Consider the following 18,671-nt stretch of genomic DNA (forward strand, 5'->3'; position numbering starts at 1 on the left):
GGCCGGCCGGACGGCGATGCGGCGAGAACAATCGGCTTTTGTGCGCCATTGTCCCGCTTTCAATTTCCAGATGGCGGCGGCGAAATTTCTCCGGTCGGCGCTATTGTTTGTTGTCGGCGGAGCGCTGAGAGACGCTCGCCTCCCGGACGGTCCCGGCGGGCGGCCGACGGCTGAAACAAGCCGACGATCGACGCCAAATGCCGCGAAAACGGCAGACAAAGCTGATCCCGACCGACTCGGTGAAAAATGCGGCAATCACGAGCGCTCTATACCAGTCGCTGTGGAGTGTTACGAACACGGCTTGACCTGATGTAGTGGCCGTGTGAATGACTGGGACAGTTTGTCTCTGGGAGGACCGTCGTGAAGTGGTATACTTGAGATGCCTTTGTGTTCAGATTCCCTGCTCCACTGACCGGTGGTTTCTGTTGCAGAGTCTGACAGCGGCGTGATCGTCCGGTGGAAGACGCGGTGACCTGAGGCTGCTCTGAATCCGCAGCCCGCCGAGGGTCGCCGTGACCGGCCGCCGGGGTCGCGCTCTTCTCGCTCGTGGTGAACGCTCCCCGTGCCGTGCCGCGTGTTCTCCCCGGTCTGACAGACTGCTGGACAGTCCGGACTGAGTCAGCCGGTGGGAGGCACGGCCGGTCGGCAGGGGCAGCCCCACGACTCGGACAGCCAGGCCCGCGGACAGTGGAGTCTGCCAGCCGACCGGGCGGCGCCCGGCGAACCGGCGGTGAACTGTGCACCCCGGAAGGGTCAGTCAGCGAACTGTGAGGGCCTCCGTGGCCCGATGGGTGGACCGTGAACTCCAGTTGGGTGGCCAGTGATCGGGGGACACGCGGGTCGAACTGAGCGGGCCGGCGTCCCGCGTCATCAGTGACCTGATCAGTGACAGTGCTGGACGGACCGCCGAGCTCCCACCGTCGGAGGTTCCTCCCCAGACTCGGCCGGGGCCGAACAGCCGCCGATCACACCGCTCTTCATTTGTAATGCCCTGCTGCGCCGGCGTGGCTCAGTTCCGTTGCGCTGTTTGCTCGTGTGGCCAGCCGGCAGTTCGCTCTCATGCATGGATATTACGTTTCGGCGGTGCCGCGCGCGCCGTACGGCCCGGGCCCGGAGCCGGGCCGCGGCGGCGCCGACCGCCGGGGCGCGGCCGCGGCCGAGAGGTTTTGTTCAAATTGTGATTTTCCGGGAGCGGCGATCCCTCCCGGGAGCTGTTACGTTCTCGGCTCTGCCGCCCCGGTTTTGTATCGTGTATACTCATTATGTACCGTATTGTACGTGCCCCAATAAATGTGTCCACGTTTTGTACAAACGTACATAGCAACCTCACATCTGAGGGCCCCCGTGCTGCGTATGAAAGTGACTGTGTTGTGAATGTGTGCTGAGAAGTAGAAAGAAAGTATTCTCAATGCTTGCAAAGTGTTCTGTCATGCTGCGAGGTGCGGAACGGAGGTGTGAACATGTGTCACTCGTTTGCCATCAGGCGACGTCAATGACCGGTGCAACTCGGAACTCCCATACCACCACGCTGCTCATTGAGCGCTGTCTGCAGCCTGCAGGTCCATCCGAGAGGTGTTCAGTGCTATCCCCAATCTCACACAACCATTTGTGCATTAGTTATCCTTTTGAAACACCAGGCCGCTATCGTTTCGCCGCTGAAGCCGGCCATTTCAAACGGCCCGATCGTTGAAGCGATTGAGAGCGAAGCGAGCCCAAGCGTTCGATAGGAGACGCCCGGTGGCGTCGCGTCGGCCAAAACAACCGAAAACTCCATTATCTAAAAGCGGAAGCGGCGACAAAAAGTCGGATATTGCCGCAGCGATGGAGGCGTCGTGACGACGGGCTCGCAGCTGGGCCCATTTCGACGCGGCTGGTGCGTATCGTTCGCCAAAACTGTGCCTTTAGGGCCACGGGCGAAGGGAAGTAGACGGGCGCAGGACAATGGGGGCGACACTTTTAAGACTGACAGTGACACTGGGCGTGAATTTTGTGTTTTTATTTGCGATCAGCCGGCGGATAGCTGGAGTTTCAGTCGTTAAACAATCACTCTAACTTCATCGAAAGCTTAACGTCGACAGTTGCCTGCCCGTTTCAAGTGAAATAATGTTCAGTTTCATGGAAACATTGTGTATTTCCTCTCCACTTGCATGACAAAGGGCCACTCTGCACACAGCGATACGATGCACTTTGATACTAAAGTATGCGAAGTTATTTCTTTACAATGGTTATTAAAGCCAACCGACGCCCTTTAATATCGGTTTACGAGCGACTCAGACATTCAGACGGGCAAGGCAGTGAGTGGTACGCCACTCTTTAGCATGTTGTACTAGGAATCAACTGCACTTTTCCAATGAATCATAACGGCGGAAACACAACCTCAATAATTCTGATAGAGTGCGAGTCACCATTTGAGGTGAACATGGAATATGTCTTGCCTGTCTTTACGCTCGTTAAACGCTCAAAGCTCACAGTACAATTTGCCAAGTGGCGAATGCATAAAACACTGAAAGGCCAATTGCTGCAATAACCCACCCAAACGTAATACGAAATGGCGCGTTACTGACTCAAACGGTGGGTTACTGGTTTCCATACAGCTCCGGGCTTGATCCAATATGTGGTGCATTGAAGTGACTATGAAAAATATCGTAAAATAGGGCGAGAGATGGAATTCATTTCAAGTGGAGGCAATACACGGGAGGAAAGTACCATTTCTTTCCACCAGACACACCATTCACATATCACAGGCATCACGTGAGAGATCCTTAACCATTGGGATTGTGTCTCCACTGTGTAACAATACCGACATTGTGCGTCGGATTTGAGTCAACTTATGCCCACGGATGGCACCAGTCACAATGTCACTTATAACTCCAATGGAGCCAAACGGCTATGTAGCGCGATGCTTCTCGAGGCGCTAATGGCCAGCAAAAATACGAACACTAAATGATTAAACGAACAAGGCAGCAGTCGAAGATTCATGGACGAGTCTTGGACTATCCAATGGGAGAAGCCACTTGGGTGTCCACTCAATGACTGAGAGTGTGTACAGACAAATCTGACAACTTCTGAAATGGTCCGATATTAAATGGTCCCATCTTTAAACATAACGACGCAAACTCGTCTCTCGCACGGCACCAGGCCCGTAACTGTGGTCAGTGTCATCTATCGACTGCCATTCGCAACTATAGTACGTGGTTTCTCCGCCAGGGGCCTCTGTGCTATACACAGCGCAGCAACTCGTGGTGGACAGTGGTCGACGCGAGACCGCGTGATGAGAAACGACGGCTCAAAGTCCTCCTCCGGTAGACCAGAGTCTGAAAGAGATGAACGGACTTAAATGCGCCACCCTGCCACCAAAGTCATATCAATGGACAACCCACCTGCAGCAACCGTCCAAGAGACCAGAAATCGATGCTGGCCCGAGACAATTTCTCTGCATAGATCGTCCAAAGAAGTTTTCTCTCAAAGGAGTTTTTCTCAGGACAAACCCATCCACATCCCCTCACGCTTCCCTTTCCGGGCTAGCGATCACCCCCACCAGACAACCGGTGGTTGATGTCGGGTCCACAATGGGATCCGTTTAAATCCTCTCCGGGGTGACCGTTTAGGGAAGCGAGCGGACTGTCCCAACGAGGCAATCCGGTCCCACCGCCGCTGCGGATCAATGTCGATGGCTTGCACACCCCAATGTCAATCCTATCCTAACATCCTGATAGTGCAATGGCCCTTTTAGGCCGAAATAGCCAGCTCCCAACAAAACAGGAAAATCAAACCCTGACGTCCGACGAATTCGGCCGACCGATCCGTAATTTTTTCTCTCTTCGCGGCTCTCTTTCCGGTCCTCCCTCCTTCCCTCTCCCCGCCCACCTACCGGGCAGCCAGCTGAACGACCCCAGTTTGTGCGAGCAGCGCGGGCAGCTGAGGCGTCCCCGCGGCTGGCAGAGCGCGGTAGTCATCCAGGGTAGCGGCAGCAGGCGGATGCAGCCGGCGGTCACACCAGGCTGAGGACGGAGCGGAGTGGGGTTAGGGAGGGGCAATCAGGGACTCGGGCAGTACAGGCTGCTATTGAGTTTGGCAACTCAAGTGGTCACAAGCATGGGTGGAGAACCTGCCCCGGCCACCCCGGCCGTGGCCGGGGTAACTTTCAGCCTACCCCGGCGCGGCCGGGGTAACTTTTCCACTCTTGTAAATCCTTAAAGCTGTCGCCACACGAGAAAAGAAAACTGTCGTTTTTCGGATGTTGACTGCCATGGGCGTAATACTGCAAATCAGGAAGGTATTTACAGTATTTACACTATATATCTAGGTACTCAACTTACCATGCGGTGCCGTTGAGCCCTAGGACCCGCGTGTGGTTGCCTGCAAGATTGCTCTCAAATCGTGTTCAGTTTCGAAAATTTGGCGCGCCTTCGGCGCACTTTTTTTAGAACCACTGCTTGACCTCACTGCCTCCGACTGGCCTGCCACAAACCGCAACCATATACCGTCAGGGCGTAGCCGTCAGGATGCTCATTGCTCATACACCGAGCGTCCGTCAAGCTTCAAGCTCGGACTGTTGTAACCGGAACGCGTGCTCTCGCCACCCAGAGTCCAACGCTCAAGCGATTGAGCTACGAGACCGGGACTGGTCGATATCCCGGTCGATATCCCTGAATAGACTCCCTGTTTGTCTTATAAGAGGTTGAGCCACCCAACATTGAAAAAGACTGTGTCCCTGGATGTCAGTGACCCATTTTAGTGCTTTGGTTCGAACGTTCAATTTTCTCTGTAAAGCTCCTACGAGGTGAGCTGTCACCTTTTTGTAGCTATTTTGAGACACAATAAAAAGCTGAAAACGCAACATTTACTCATGACTCATGATAGGTATGGTTTGGATATGTTGTAAAATTGCATAAGTTTAAGTAAAAAAAAATCACTTAAAAGAAAATCGCCTTTTCAATCATCGCCAACAATGTTATGAATGATACAATGTCGGATACAACGCTCACCCTTGAACAAACACAACGTCCATTATTCCATTTCCATGGGTCAGAATAGGGGTTTGTTTATGATGATCGTTGACAACAGCGTGAGCATAGTCGTCTTTCCGACTATCGGTCGCCGGCCGGGGTAACTTTTTCAAACATTCTCCACCCATGGTCACAAGGTGTAATGATTCAAGTGAATGTAAAATTGTAATTGTGCGAGTGCTCAATAACCACACAAGTAGTAATTGGGCTAAGATACAATCGAACAAACAACTGCTGATGAACACACAATGGCAGAGTAACTCGAAGTACAATTGCCCCTCAGACTTTATCGTTAGTTCCACTTTTTCATCAATACTAATGACACCCGAGCCGAAACCACACAGACGTAACAGCGCTTCTCAGTCTAACTCCTCAGCTGCACCCACAGTCTACCCACATCACCCCTATCTTACCATCCCTTCACCATCCTCACCGCCTTTTCCTGCTCCTTGATGACTGAGTGCTCGGAGAACAGGGCCGTGCGGCACTGTCGGCACCTGTAGACGGCCGCCGGGGGACCGGCCGCGCCCGGGAGGCCGGCGTCAGCCACCAGCAGCGGTTCAGACAGCGTCGTCAGGCGGGACAGGTCTGACGGTGCAGGTGGGGGATGGTCAGACACCGGCCGTGGTGGCCGTGGTGGCGGTGGGAGTGAGGAGTGGGGGTTGAAAATGGGAGCATGCTGCAGATAATAATTTATAGATCGAACGTAGGATTTCACTCCATGCGATGCATTGTGCGATTGACGGCAAAACCGAGACTCATGAGTCATGGGCATAAGAAAACTACCAGCCTACACTTTGGACCGACATGAAACGCACAAAGTCTCGGTATAGTTAAGCTCCGAACTGTTGTTTCTCTGTCCTACTACTTCGTTCCAGTTGACTCACCCATTCCGGCGGCCTGCGCTGCGGCACGGAGTCTGTACCGACGGAACTCTGGCTGCTCGAGGGATGTGCGATACCCGAGTCGTTCGTACAGCTCCAGTTGTCGACGGAAGCCCGCGTTGGGGCTCACACAGGGCCGACACTGGCGCAGTCTGGTGGCGGAGGGGAGAGTCAGTGATAATGGCGTACCCTGACGGCGCGGTGGAGAGGACAACTGACGACAACTGATGGAATGATTGGAAATGTTGGAAATGCAATCTGCAGCGTCTGGAGGAGAGGAATACAGCGATTCATCACAGATGTTAGATTCGATAATACTCTAAGAGGTTAGGTAATGTGACACTGCACTGCGTTGGAAATGATTGGAAATGTTGGAAATGCAATCTGCAGCGTCCGGAGGAGAGGAATACAGCGATTCATCACAGATGTTAGATTCGATAATCCGCCGTTCAGTAACACCAGCCCTACTGACCTCTGTACGGCGTCGTCGGCAGAGATCCCGTGTTTGGCCATCAGGTAGGCGGCGCAGCCAGTGGCGCTTCGGGAGACGCCGTGCCGACTGCCGAATACAGCAAGGGGGCTGAGTCAGTGAACTGAGACAAACACACACACTGGGGAATTAAATCGTTAGCATCGGTGTTTGAATAAAATGGCAGCTAGCAGTACGGATTGAGTTTACATCAGCCACGAGACGAGGAAGAATGTAATTGACAACCGCATGCTGCCTGAGTCACTTACCAGTGCACATATACAGCACCTGCCAGCAGTCCAGTCTTGATGAACGACACTATGTCGTCAAAATGAGAGAGAAGATCAGCTGTTACTAAGTCATCCACTGAAAGGAAAAGAATCTCACCTTATATCAACACAATTCATGATGACCCAAATCAAATGTTATTAGTGGCAAAGCTAGCAAAAGGAACTGAAAATGTTTCTTGAATCATCACTCGCATCGCATATGGACAATTTTATCAAATAAAAAATGACTGAAGCAAAAAATGATATAACTAACATCAACAACAACAACTAAACTATTTCACAATTTGAAGCAAAAAGTTATTTCGCTTTTAGTCAGCATCAGCCGGAGCGCATCACGCTAGTGATAATAATTGATGACAGCAACTTTGGTAATCAAACACACACACTAACCTTGTATAAATTTATGCTCCGACACGCCGGAAGGAACCTGAGACAAATCATCGCTCTCGATGGTCAGCACCTTCACAGTCGAACTGGTGTGGGAGAGCAGAAAATCTTGCAGTCCCCTTCTGCTACCTGGAAGCGAATGATACACCAGTCAGCCCACACCACTGTGGAAGTGTACTCGGTGGGAGGACGATATCACTCGGTCACTCTACAGTTATCATTTTCATAACTAAGAATATGAACCTTCGGACAAAGTCCGAACAGCCCGTAAAAGGTCATGTTGCACACAAATTGATTTGAATTGTAGTTGGCACAGTTGAATGAACATCTCTATTCTCTAAGGTGGTTTGACTGACTGCTGGGCATTAGTTGCACCTTGCCCATTGCCTAAGGAAAGAGATGTCACAATTCTGAAAATATTTTGTGGTTTTAGCACCTTTACTCAACGCAGCACGCATTTGCACTTTCCGCCATCGCTATAAAATAATGAGGATACTGACGAGCTTCGAGCAGGATCGTCGTAAAATAGCGGCATTAGAGACGATTATCAAACATGACATAAGTTGAGATGAACAATAATTCGAAACTACTTTTGCGTACAAAGGCCTTGGTCCTTGGCAACCCCTTTGATCTAAATTACCGGAGATTTAGGGGCAGGAAAACACGCATAATAAACGGATTATCTTTAGCGCATTTTGTACTAACATTGCAATCCATTTGTAACACGTAATTTACTCATCTCTTTGGTATTTAAAACGATATCAAGTCGCACAACCATACCTAAAAACAGGCCATCCTCCACAGGATCAAAGTCCATGGCAGACGAAAATCTGACCAATTTCTTCCACCGCTATGACAAACATAGCAACCCTAGTCCGTACATTTAAACACAGCTTGGAAGAGAAATCCCTGTAAATACAAGGCACCATGTTAGGTCGCACTGCACGTCAATACCGTGTTGAACATTCTGCTGTATTAAACAGAGCACACAAACACATAAGCAAAAGATTTTACGGACCATTCATCGAGTCAAGATATGAGTCAAGTCCTAATGGTTGAGTGAATAGCTATGAGCTCAGATACTGATTTTCACCAGCTTCGTACTTCATAGTATCTAAAAGTTCAGTTGACACCCATATCTACTTGGCACTGGCCATTGCGCAAAACATATGAGGGTCTACGTAAGCCGAGGTACCTAGTCTGCGGCGGAAGTTGACCGCTACAATCACAGTGCATAGCCGCCTGCATCGCAACGATGGTAGTCGCAGGGTTTTCAGTTTATTTCATTACAGCCAAACCCAAAGTTGCAATTCAATTGTTGCAATTTTGCAAAGTTGCAATTGGCCAAAAGTAGAGATAATGGAGAACAGAGGGTCATCAGCGCAGCCTGATGGTGCACCCGATATGTGGAACTGAATGAAGGATAAGAAGAGAAGAAGAAGATCTGGTTCCATGATAAAGCACCATGCATTTGATGAATAAAATACAGCTACCTAATTCTCAAAGTAAATGGTCAAACTTAACATGTAAGTTGTAACTACTTTCCTCACTGCCACCATGGCTGAAGGACAAGTTTGGCAGCCGTGTCATCAGCCCTGGGCTGATAAACTGACATGGCTGCCTCGCAAGGCCACCAACGCCCAGACTGGAAAACATCCATGCACTACGCCGGACGCCCGTGAGGCCGACATTCGGCGCAAGCAATTTTGCGCTCAAATTTCTGCATGACTTGCGTTTAAAATTGGGTGCCTATTTGTGCGAAAATTAGGCCACTTTTATATAAAGCACATGTGCACATCTACAAACACCGATCAAGGCTATATCAATCAACCAGGCAGAGAGGTCCGGGGCCTTGGACGCCAGGGCATATTTTAAGGATTTTTTACTGCGTCCCAAAGGTCGCATAGGGCACATGCTTTGATCGGAAAGGGCACATTGCAAGCGAAATAGTAAATAATGCAAGTGTGAGATAATGTACAGATACATGTGTCATTGTGTACTTGTGCTGTTGGAGGGGCAGCAAGCGGGATATTCGGAGCGGGCTGTGATTGCTTTTGGCCAGTCTCGAAATTCGCCCATTCGTGGCGCGTTCTTTATCCGCATTCAAAAGACGGACCGGCGATTGAATGACATTTCCGTTGCTGTTAGTCGTTCCTTTTCCTGAACGGCGTTGGGCGTGTTTGACCTCCTTTGACGCACCTAAATGTACCTATGTTTAGAGAATAAAAATGAATATGCACAATGCACATGATTAAAATGATACATACCTACGCCTCTTCACGCGTTTTTTTCGCCCCTATCAAATGAATCAAAATAGAGCTTGACGTGTGAAATATTGCCAATCGCATTGAAGATATGATGATTTAAGGTCAAAAAGTATACCCACTTAAGTTGTGACAAGGAATCATCGGATTTTAACCCGCGAGTTGCTGGGGGGGGGGGGGCGTTAAACGCCCCTACTTTTTTCGCCGCGCTATAGCATAAAAACGGCGCGCCGCAGGTGCGCCAAATTTTAGATACCTGTAGGGAATTGATTGAAGTTTGTTGTGACAAAGTTTCAAAAAAAAAAAATCGGTCGAAAATTTTTTGAGATATCGAGGTTTTAGTGACGTCATGATTTCTGAGTTTTCGACCAAAAACAGCATATGTTCAAAAAATCATATAAAATCACAGAATAGACATACAGACATGCGGTAAACGCCATTAGACTGTCAATACTATGCACAATAAAATGGCTATCTTCGATTTTTGATTATCGTTCCACATTTTCAAAAATCTTGAACTGAATCTTGGCAATTTCTCGTGACTACTTCACGACCATGATACATGCATTTCTTAAATTGAACTTTTTGAACCAAACACGTACACATATGACAAAATGAATGTCACCATCGTGTTCTACACCCAAAATTACCCCTTAAACATGTGTCATAGACTGCGAATACCAGTTTTGATATTCGGGGATATGTGCCTACCTGACTGACCTGACCTTGACCCTGACCTATGTTTGAATGACCCCTACATGTATCTGACACTCTTGTGGTCTTATATGAAGGGTTGTGCACCGTTTTGACAGAGTTTATGACGAGAGGTGCCTATCGCGAGGTTCTGAAGTCCTGCTACTGAAAGCCCGATTTCAGGTGTTTGACCTGACCTTGACCCGACCTGTGACCTCAAAATTCAACTTCAAAGTACTCATCTAAAGCGTCTCGTCGCGTTCTTTCGTTTGCCGCCTCGTGCGTTTCGCTACGCCTATTGGTTCTCGAGCTATCGGCTGGGGGCGTTTAACGCCCCCCCCCCCCCCCCAGCAAACGGCGGGTGGTGAAATACCCCAGCAACTGCCGGGTTAAAGCTATTTTAACAAATCCATCCATAAACGAATGCTTTGGATGCTTCGGATTTCGTTTCCTTAACCCGCGACCTGGTGGGGGGGGGGCTATTTTTTGCCCCCCTTCCCTCCAGACTTTTCGAGATATCTCCAGAACTGCTGCGCCGATCGTCACCAAACTTTCAGTACCCTCCCGGACATCAATTTTACACATTGTGACCAAAATTTTTTTTTTCCAAAGGCTATGATAGGTTGGCCGGAAATGACGTCAGAGTGACGTCATGTTCTGCCGTTTTCGACCCAAAAAAGGGTTTCGCGGGAAGAGCTGTCAGGCCTATAGCTTTGCAAATACAGAAAAATGATAAAGACATAAAAGCTGTAGAATCGACAGGGCTACAAAACTGCTATCTCAGATTTTTTAATTTTTGGATTTTGACCCCCAAAAATCAAAAAATAATTTTTTTGGATATAATGTTCGAAAAACCCAAAAAGTTTTTTGAATTTCGCAAAAACCGGAATATATGTGATAGTCCTTACCACCTTCCATCCACATACCAAATTTGAGATTGATACCTCTTTTTTTGGCGAAGTTATAGCGAAAAAACTGTTCAAAATTGATGACGTCAAATTTTCAAACTCAATTTTTAGCAATTCTAGACCCCGTAGCGCAAAACAAAGACCACCATTAGACTCCCCGTGACGAGCTGCATCGAATCAATACCCATTTTATGCAAAACTATCAACTTTAAAATTTGACCTTTTTTGGCCTGACCTTGACCTGACCTTGACCTGAACTTTACCAGAAAGTGACCTAAGCCGTACCTGATAGTCTTGTAACCAGCACCATTGAGTTGGAAATGAAAAATTGGCCATAAAACATGCATCACACAACCTTTGTAAAGTTGGGCTCATGTGACCTGACCTGTGACCCTTGGTGACCTGACCTGTGACCTGACCTGGTATTGTCAGTGACCTCTAATAGCAACATATCTACTAGGCAACTGACGCCCTATCGCTGATTCTCGACAAAATGCGTTTTCCTCGGTGTTATAGCGCATTCCCTAGAAGACCCGTGAACGGTGAAACATTTAATCTTTGACCTGACCTGTGACGTCATCGGTGACCCCGAGGTCAATGAAATTTGGTTTCCCTCGACAAATTTGACAGGCCTTTCGAACGCCGTTTGAATTTTGCGGATCCGTCCAGTAGTTTCGGAGATACGAGGGGGGGGGGGCAAAAAATAGCCCCCCCCCCCCCCCACCAGGTCGCGCTATAAACAGACCCCACCAGGGCGCGGGTTAATGCCTACAATGCAATATAAACCAAACTTTTCTAAATAAAAGTTCCTTTGTTTTCTTGTTATGTCCATGGAAATATGTCGATTTTGTGTTATTTTCGGGCGCTTTGGGGGCCATGGCCCTGTGCCCTCCCTTCTGGATCCGCCTATGGCCAGACGGCCATGACGGCACTGATCTGACCGTATGCCACTATCAAGTAATCGGGAAGGCAACATCTGTTACACAGTAAAAGACCGAGGCATGTTATTTATTTTTGCTCGCACTTTTTTGCTGAAACCATGGCATTTCAGTGTGGGACGCAGTGGTCCAAATTTCGCGAGGGCTACGTCCCAAAGGCAGGAGGCTGCGTCCCAAAATGGGACGCAGTCAGTATGTTAAAATATGCCCTGTAATGGACGCCCTCCCGTGTTTGAGCGTCCGAATAAGTTTTTTTTTTTCCACTAAAACCCAATACCTTAATATGCTTAGCGCACTGTAGCGTCGTGCCGTGAAACAAGGCCAGAGCCGGAAGTTCCGGGGCCGCAAAAATCGGCGGAGCGGTGTGTTCGAGGCTGGCGGGCGCCAGCAGAGAAGCACGTGCTCCGGCACATCAGCCTTTTCTCGGCACACGTCACAGAGCGCCGCGGGGCACCGCTTATCTGGGCACTGCTAGCACGCCACGGAGTGGAGACAGCCGATTTGGTGCACGTAGCTACTGGAGCGAGCGGCCCCAATGGCCCGCCCTCATCTGGTGCACCGAAACGGCGTCCTCTCGGTCCTCTCCGGGGATAGGGAGGGGCGGCGTGCTCCCATTGAGCGGCTTGACCAATAACTTGGACCAGTTGTCACGCCATTGATGAGAGGCAGCAAAATGGACCTCCCTGGTCAGCGAACGGGCGTTTGAGGGCAGGGTGGCCGCTTGTTCCGCTAGGTCGTCCGCGCTCTCATTCCCCTCGATACCGCAGTGGGCAGGAGCCCCTGCAATGTTTTAAGGACGCTCGGCGATGTTCAACAATGAACAAGGTCTTCCATGCCTATCTCCACACCGAGGTTTGAGGCCTCACCTGGGCGGCCGTTCCTCCGCTGAGTGGACTCAGGGCGGCTTGCTAGTTCGAGCACGCGATGATCAGGGTGGTGTTTCACCGGTGATAGCAGGACGGTGCTATTCCATTTCGCGAGCTGACGTCACACTTCTGGTAGTGTTGGAGCCTGGAGGAATAGGCTTGTTGACGTCTCCATGGAACCCCAATTTGACACGTGTAATAGCAGCGTGCTGCTATCAGCACGCTGCTAGCGTGCTGCTATCACCGGTGAAACACCACCCAGGGCGGGGACGTCTCGTCCCGAAAACTCTCCAGAGCCGCCCGCAGGGCAACTCTGCTGCTAGATTGACCAGTGGGCAGTGTGCCGACTAAATTCGGTGACCATCTTTCACCAAAAACTGTGGCTGCCCTGCGCCGAAAAATTCAGCCGCCGCCAAGTGCTGAATTTGGTGCATGCGAAGTTACGCCGAACGTGCGCTGAAATTTTCGGTGCAATTCTGCCACCAGGTACGCCAGCTGCAGACTATTCGGCATAGCGTGCATTTGTTGCCGTCTGGCCAATGCCGATCGTGCCCCCCCCCCCCCCATCACCATTGCTTGGACTGGCTTTGATCTGCAGTGCTATCCAGTGTCCCGGTCACTCCCGTAGCTCAGCGGGTCCCATAGCTCAGCTGGTAGAGCGTTAGACTCCGCGTGGTGAGAGCACGCATTCCCGGTTATGACAGTCCGGGTTCGAAACACGACGGGTGCTTGACATTTATGTGCCTCCTGACAGGTATGGTTGCAGATGGTGGCAGGCCATAGCCAGACAAAGTCAGTGAGGGGTCCGACCGTGCGCAGCTATGTGCGCACATTAAACTTTGGACTCTAAATTCTGCCATAGAACTGGAATTGCGCAATCAGAGGGTAGAGGGCAGGGTCACTGCAGCATTCTTCGCTTAGCAGTGGCTCTGTCCTTGTGAATCCTTCCCATCAAAAGGCTCAGACTAAATTTATAAAAAAGTGTCAGTGAGGATGTGCCTTAATCTCTTTGAACACACTAATCGATTCAGCTGAATATCTGGCAACTGTTGAGTCCACAAATTATGAGGTCAGCACACTGGAATAATGCATTTTCAAATTTGAGTTGAAATTGAAATTAATATAGGACTGGAACCTAAAACTCCCTGGTCAAGTGACAAATAGATACCCCAAGTCGTGTCTGAAATTTGGTACCTGGCTAGGTAGCGCTACAAGCCATAGCACCCACGCTATCAACGAATAACTCTGTCATTCACTTGCCGCTAACCTAGGTAGTCCAATTTTCCCCTGACCTTGAATCATGTTTTGTGACCTAGTGACCTGACCTGAAAAGACTGAGACTTGAAATTTTCAGGATAGGTGCGAAAAGGTTGCCCCAGAGGCTATGCCCAATTTGGCGGTTCTATGCGCTGCCATTTCGGTATTTGTCAAGTTTAGGTCCTAACTACAATTGTGACGCTGATGATACAAATATGAAACAGCAAAAATTTTAGGTTTTAGGTTAGGTTAGGTTGTAGGTTTGTAGGTTTTAGGTTGTAGGTAGGTAGGTTTGTAGGTTAGGTTAGGTTAGGGTAGGTTTGTAGGTTGTAGGCAGGGGGGTACGCTCCGGCTGTTTAGCATTACGAAAAATGGTGACAGACGTTTGTGGAGGATTGTCGACGAACTCTTGTTCCGCGAGCAGTACTTACACGCTAGCGGAAAATTCACCAATCAGCGCTCGGCAGTACTCGACGCTGATTGGTCCGACGCTCGTGACGAAATTGCGGGGGACCGCAGTTATTCTCTATGGACCCGAATAGGCTTTTTGATTTCGGAGGAGTTTCTTTAAAATTATATGCTGTTTGGAGCTGTTTTCGAGTTGAAATATATTTCTTATGACTGTTAGCTATATAATGACACCATAAAATCATGATTTTAATAAATATTACCGATGTAATATCGGCCGAAAAGACATGCTGTCATGGCACGGACTGCCCTGCGGCTGATGTGGGGCCCCTAGTGCCAGCGTATGGTAATAATGGGTTGACGAAGGGTTATTGGAGAAACTTAGAGCCCCTTTAGCATTCAGTATAGGGTCATCAGAGGCCGGGAATGTCCATCAGGGGTCTGAGTAGGCCTGTCATAGGGGCATACATGACACATCATGGCCCATGGGTCAATGTAGATCCATTAGGGGCCGTTGAAGGGCCATCATTGTTCAGCGTGGGCTCGCAATTACCTCTGATGGGCATATGCCGTGCCCCGATGGACTAACGCTGGCCCCTGATGAACCATCACCAGCCCCTGATAGGTCTACAAAGCCCTCTGCTGGGTCCAAATTGGTCACTGATATGCCCAAATGGGCCACTGAGATACCCGTACAACATCGGGCACATCCCCTGACTGCACCTGCTGGACCAATGCCGTCCCCTCATGGGCCCACCACAGCTCTTGAATGACCTTTTCAAGTCCCCTGAAGTGCCTTTATTGGCCTAAATGGCCCCTGATTGACTGATGTGGTCCCTATTGGTCCTATATGGCCCCCATGAGCCCTCAACGTCGGCCTAGACAGCCTTACATTATATGCCACTGGGCCCTGTTGGGTCAGCACCGGCCCCCGATAGGCTTGCACACTGGACCCACCGGGCCTATACCGACCCATGAAGGGTCTATGTCGAACCCTCACGGACCTCCGATGACCACACGCCGACATGTGTGGCCCCATCAGCAGTGGTCCGTCTATCCCATGTACTTACGGTCTTTTTGGCCGATGTGACACCGGTAGTATATAGAATGTCATGATTAAATGTCGTTATTACACAGTCAAAAGTCACAGAAAGAATATCCAAGCTCAAAAATGGCCTCAAACCCAACAAAAACTGGTATAAATCCCCTTCAAAAGCCGTAAGTCTATTAAACGCCATAGGGGAATAGCTACAGTCCCCCGCAATTTCGTCACGAGCATCGGGCCAATCAGCGTCGAGTATTGCCGAACGCCGATTGGTCGATTTCCGCTAGCCTGTAAATGCTGCTTGCGGATATAGTTTTGAACAAGTGAGGGTCGCGGCTACTAATTATCGCTTGTCACCACTTTTTCGTCGGGAACGTTCTACCTGGTTTATATAGCCTTGGTTGTAGGTTGGTAGGTTATAGGTTGGTAGGTTATAGGTAAGTAAAGGTTAGGTCAGGTTTGATTATGTTTTTTCTTTTATTTGCGAGACATATGAGTATCATTTTTGGATTCAGGATGTCAAATAATGTAAAAATATGAAAAATTTATCAATGAAATCTTCTTAGGACTTAAACTTGACATTTACCGCCGTTTCTACGTTATTTGCGAAAAACCTGAGGGGGGTTGCATCAACGCCAGGCGAGGGTTATGGCTTGAAATTGTTAATTTTGTTAGATTTGGCACAACTCAAACTTACATATTTGAAATGATTTTCTATAGTTAGGTACCTAGTCCTACCTCACAGTTCAAAATACAGCGCGAGAACAGCAACACCGTATTCATTTGAGGATCATGTGCAGAAAATGTATCAGGAACTATAAGTAATAAAAGCAAAGTTTGCCTTGACCTTCCACAAACTGATTATTTTTTATGTTTTTATCATCAAATTGTTTACATAATCTCAGTTAGTCATTTTATCTGTGTTTTGTCAAGCATAAAATGTTATTTGAAGAGGGAAGCTGGAAAAAAACATAAAAAGGGCAGTCCTTACAATATAATTTCTAGCGATCTGATTGGTTGTTTGTCATTAGCATGGCAAACGGATTCCGTTGAATGCACAATTCTTTGGATGTCGTATATGGCGCATCACAGACATATCAATATGTTTGCGGAGATGGAAGAGTCAGAGTGGAGTGGAGAAGTGAAAGTGGGTGATTTATAGGTGATAGGTGAGAGGCATTTTACTTTATTTTGAGTGATTTTTAGTTGATCGATGCTAGCTGAAAGTAAGAATATTGAAGCTCCTAAACTCTCGCTCAATATTCATAGAATAAAATATATAGATGGCCTCGAAAATAAAAGTGCAGCGATCCCTATTCTGTTGCCAGTAGCCTGAGATTATGTGAAATGTGAATATGAACCTCTAAAAATAGCTCTGATGAACTAATGTCTCTTATGATTTGTCTTGATGGATGAATTGGGGGTTGTTTCCTCTGGTTCTAAATCCTAACAGCCATTGATTATGCTGAGCAGGGCTTACTGCGAGAGATAATACAGACATGGGCTGATCAGGTTCACTGCTTGTGCTGCTAAGTCAACTTCAAGATGATCTCTATCTGTTAGATCCTTAGATAGGCAAGCTGCACATTTCAATCATGTATTAATGTATTGAATGCTGGGCACACATCTGAAACAGAGACACACAGGTATATCAGCGTTATTTTACCCATTTGTAGGTCTTTGTAGCATCATCCATCACTATATAAATCATATGTAGTCTTTACATTCATTTTTCTTAGCTAAGGTCCTAAAAAAAATCAGAAGGTACCTACAGAGGTATTAGTATATAGGTTTGAACAGCCCTTCTATTGTTGAGCTGGTCAAACAATGTGCTCAGGCCTCAAAGGCTTAAGTCTTTTTGGAGTTGGACGTAGAGGACACTGGACAGCATTCTAAACATTGTAAAAAAATACATTGCCCAATTCTCCTTTGCTAAACAATTAATTTACAGCTATAATGTAGAATTCAATCAAACTACTTCTGTATATGTTTCAAGCTATACTTGCCCCCTTTTCTGCTTCAGGAGGCAGCTGCAGTCTGGCACTCTCAGTTGACCGCCGACTTCTGCTGTTGTAACGCGTCCGTTTGCGGTCCGTCCCCTGCTCTCTGCCGCACCGCCGACCGGCGTCCGTCGCCAGGCGACATGGAGCGCGTGGCGGCGCTGTGCGGCCGCGCCGCGGGCATCCTGACCGCAGCCATCAAGTACGGCTGCATCGTGCACTGTTCCACCGAGTACGTGGCCGACGTGGTCATCTGCACCGGGCCCAGCATGGAGCCCACCATCTACTCGCACGACGTGATCGTCACAGAGAAGATCAGCCCGCTCCGACAGCGGATCGCCGCCGGCGACATTGTCGTGGTGCGCTCACCGTCCGCTCCCCGTAACAATATCTGTAAACGCGTGACAGCCGTGGCGGGTGAACGCGCCGGTGCACGAGGCGTGCTCGTCCCGCGTGGCCACCTGTGGCTCGAGGGGGACAACGCGGCCAACTCCAACGACTCGCGCAACTTCGGCGCCGTGCCGGCCGGCCTGGTGCGCGGCCGGGCGGTGCTCAAACTGTGGCCGCCCGCCGACGCCGGCTGGTTTGACTCGCGTGGCTGGCGGCGGCAGCACGGCAGGGAGGAGCGCCAGCGCTGGTGAGGACGGTGTAGGTGCTGGATAGGTCGGACTCGGTGGCAATGTGCTGTGATGGAGGCAGGCGCCGCAGTGGGGAGCGCCGCCTGTGACCGAAAGTCCGCAGGACCAGCTTGGACTGCTGGACGATGTGGCGGTTCGCCAGAGGCAGGTGCCAACAAATGACTCCCACCCTACTGGACGGAGCGTCATCGCTTCGGTCGACATCTAGGTAGGAATTGTTTGACAACAGCTATGGGCGATTCGGTCAGTCACCTCGAACGGACTTGTTGGATGTAGTCATATTAGCCGTGTTACCCTCATTTTTCATCATGTGTGTTATCAGTAAGTAGTATTTAAATCAGATTTTGACTCAGGACGGCGTTGTTGGACATTTAGTCATCATTTTCACACGTCGGAGCCATGAACGATAGCACCAAATGTTCTCACACAGTGTGTCACCAAGTCTTGAGTCCTCCGTTTACGCCCTCCGTTTACGTTGCGGATTGTTTGCAATGCGGATGAATCCACCAGCAATACAATATACATACTCATGTGCAAACTGCTTGTCACTTAGTGAGGCCGTGTGGTCCCATGCATCGCTAGAGCGCTGCTCTTTCCAGTTTCGCTTTTAACCCG

At 49.3% G+C, this 18,671-nt stretch overlaps 3 protein-coding genes across 7 annotated transcripts in view; 2 read left to right on the plus strand and 1 right to left on the minus strand.

Moving 5' to 3' along the window:
• The window catches only part of LOC122386466 (homeobox protein extradenticle-like), a 76,811-nt gene extending 75,397 nt beyond the window's left edge, over nt 1-1,414 (plus strand). For all 3 annotated transcript variants that reach the window (XM_043375682.1, XM_043375683.1, XM_043375681.1), the window contains exon 9: nt 432-1,414. The gene's annotated coding sequence lies outside the window, so the exon portion shown is untranslated. The remainder of the gene's footprint in view (nt 1-431) is intronic.
• A 697-nt stretch (nt 1,415-2,111) lies between these two features.
• LOC122386467 (dual specificity protein phosphatase 12-like) lies at nt 2,112-14,100 on the minus strand. Of its 3 annotated transcripts, none has more exons than XM_043375686.1 (9): nt 14,034-14,100; nt 7,820-7,948; nt 7,043-7,168; nt 6,632-6,728; nt 6,366-6,452; nt 5,897-6,045; nt 5,443-5,597; nt 3,872-4,001; nt 2,112-3,314 (listed from the first exon to the last, which is right to left on the minus strand). In XM_043375686.1, the coding sequence occupies exons 2-9, from the start codon at nt 7,854-7,856 to the stop codon at nt 3,163-3,165; spliced, it is 933 nt and encodes a 310-aa protein (XP_043231621.1). In that variant the 5' UTR covers nt 7,857-7,948; nt 14,034-14,100; the 3' UTR covers nt 2,112-3,162. The 3 variants fall into 3 exon arrangements, with proteins under 3 accessions (XP_043231621.1, XP_043231620.1, XP_043231619.1); XM_043375685.1 differs by lacking the exon at nt 14,034-14,100 and adding an exon at nt 12,709-12,853; XM_043375684.1 differs by lacking the exon at nt 14,034-14,100 and adding an exon at nt 8,235-9,715.
• A 2,450-nt stretch (nt 14,101-16,550) lies between these two features.
• Nucleotides 16,551-18,594, plus strand: LOC122386469 (mitochondrial inner membrane protease subunit 1-like). The gene is made up of 2 exons (XM_043375694.1): nt 16,551-16,565; nt 17,442-18,594. The coding sequence occupies exon 2, from the start codon at nt 17,562-17,564 to the stop codon at nt 18,057-18,059; it is 498 nt and encodes a 165-aa protein (XP_043231629.1). The 5' UTR covers nt 16,551-16,565; nt 17,442-17,561; the 3' UTR covers nt 18,060-18,594.
• The last annotated feature ends 77 nt before the right edge of the window (nt 18,595-18,671 follow it).

The sequence above is a fragment of the Amphibalanus amphitrite genome, unplaced genomic scaffold (genome assembly GCF_019059575.1).
Source record: "Amphibalanus amphitrite isolate SeventyFive unplaced genomic scaffold, NRLGWU_Aamphi_draft 000252F_arrow, whole genome shotgun sequence".
In the NCBI taxonomy this organism is placed as follows: Eukaryota; Metazoa; Arthropoda; class Thecostraca; order Balanomorpha; family Balanidae; genus Amphibalanus; species Amphibalanus amphitrite.

Excerpts from the sequence above, each read along its gene's own strand:
- LOC122386467 (XM_043375686.1), bottom strand. The coding sequence starts at position 7,856 with ATGGACTTTGATCCTGTGGAGGATGGCCTGTTTTTAG. Across the intron at positions 7,169-7,819 it reads GGAGGATGGCCTGTTTTTAG|GTAGCAGAAGGGGACTGCAA; the intron begins GTATGGTTGTGC and ends ATTCGCTTCCAG. Across the intron at positions 6,046-6,365 it reads GCCGACGACGCCGTACAGAG|ACTGCGCCAGTGTCGGCCCT; the intron begins GTCAGTAGGGCT and ends CTCCGCCACCAG.
- LOC122386469 (XM_043375694.1), top strand. The coding sequence starts at position 17,562 with ATGGAGCGCGTGGCGGCGCTGTGCGGCCGCGCCGCGGGCATCCTGACC.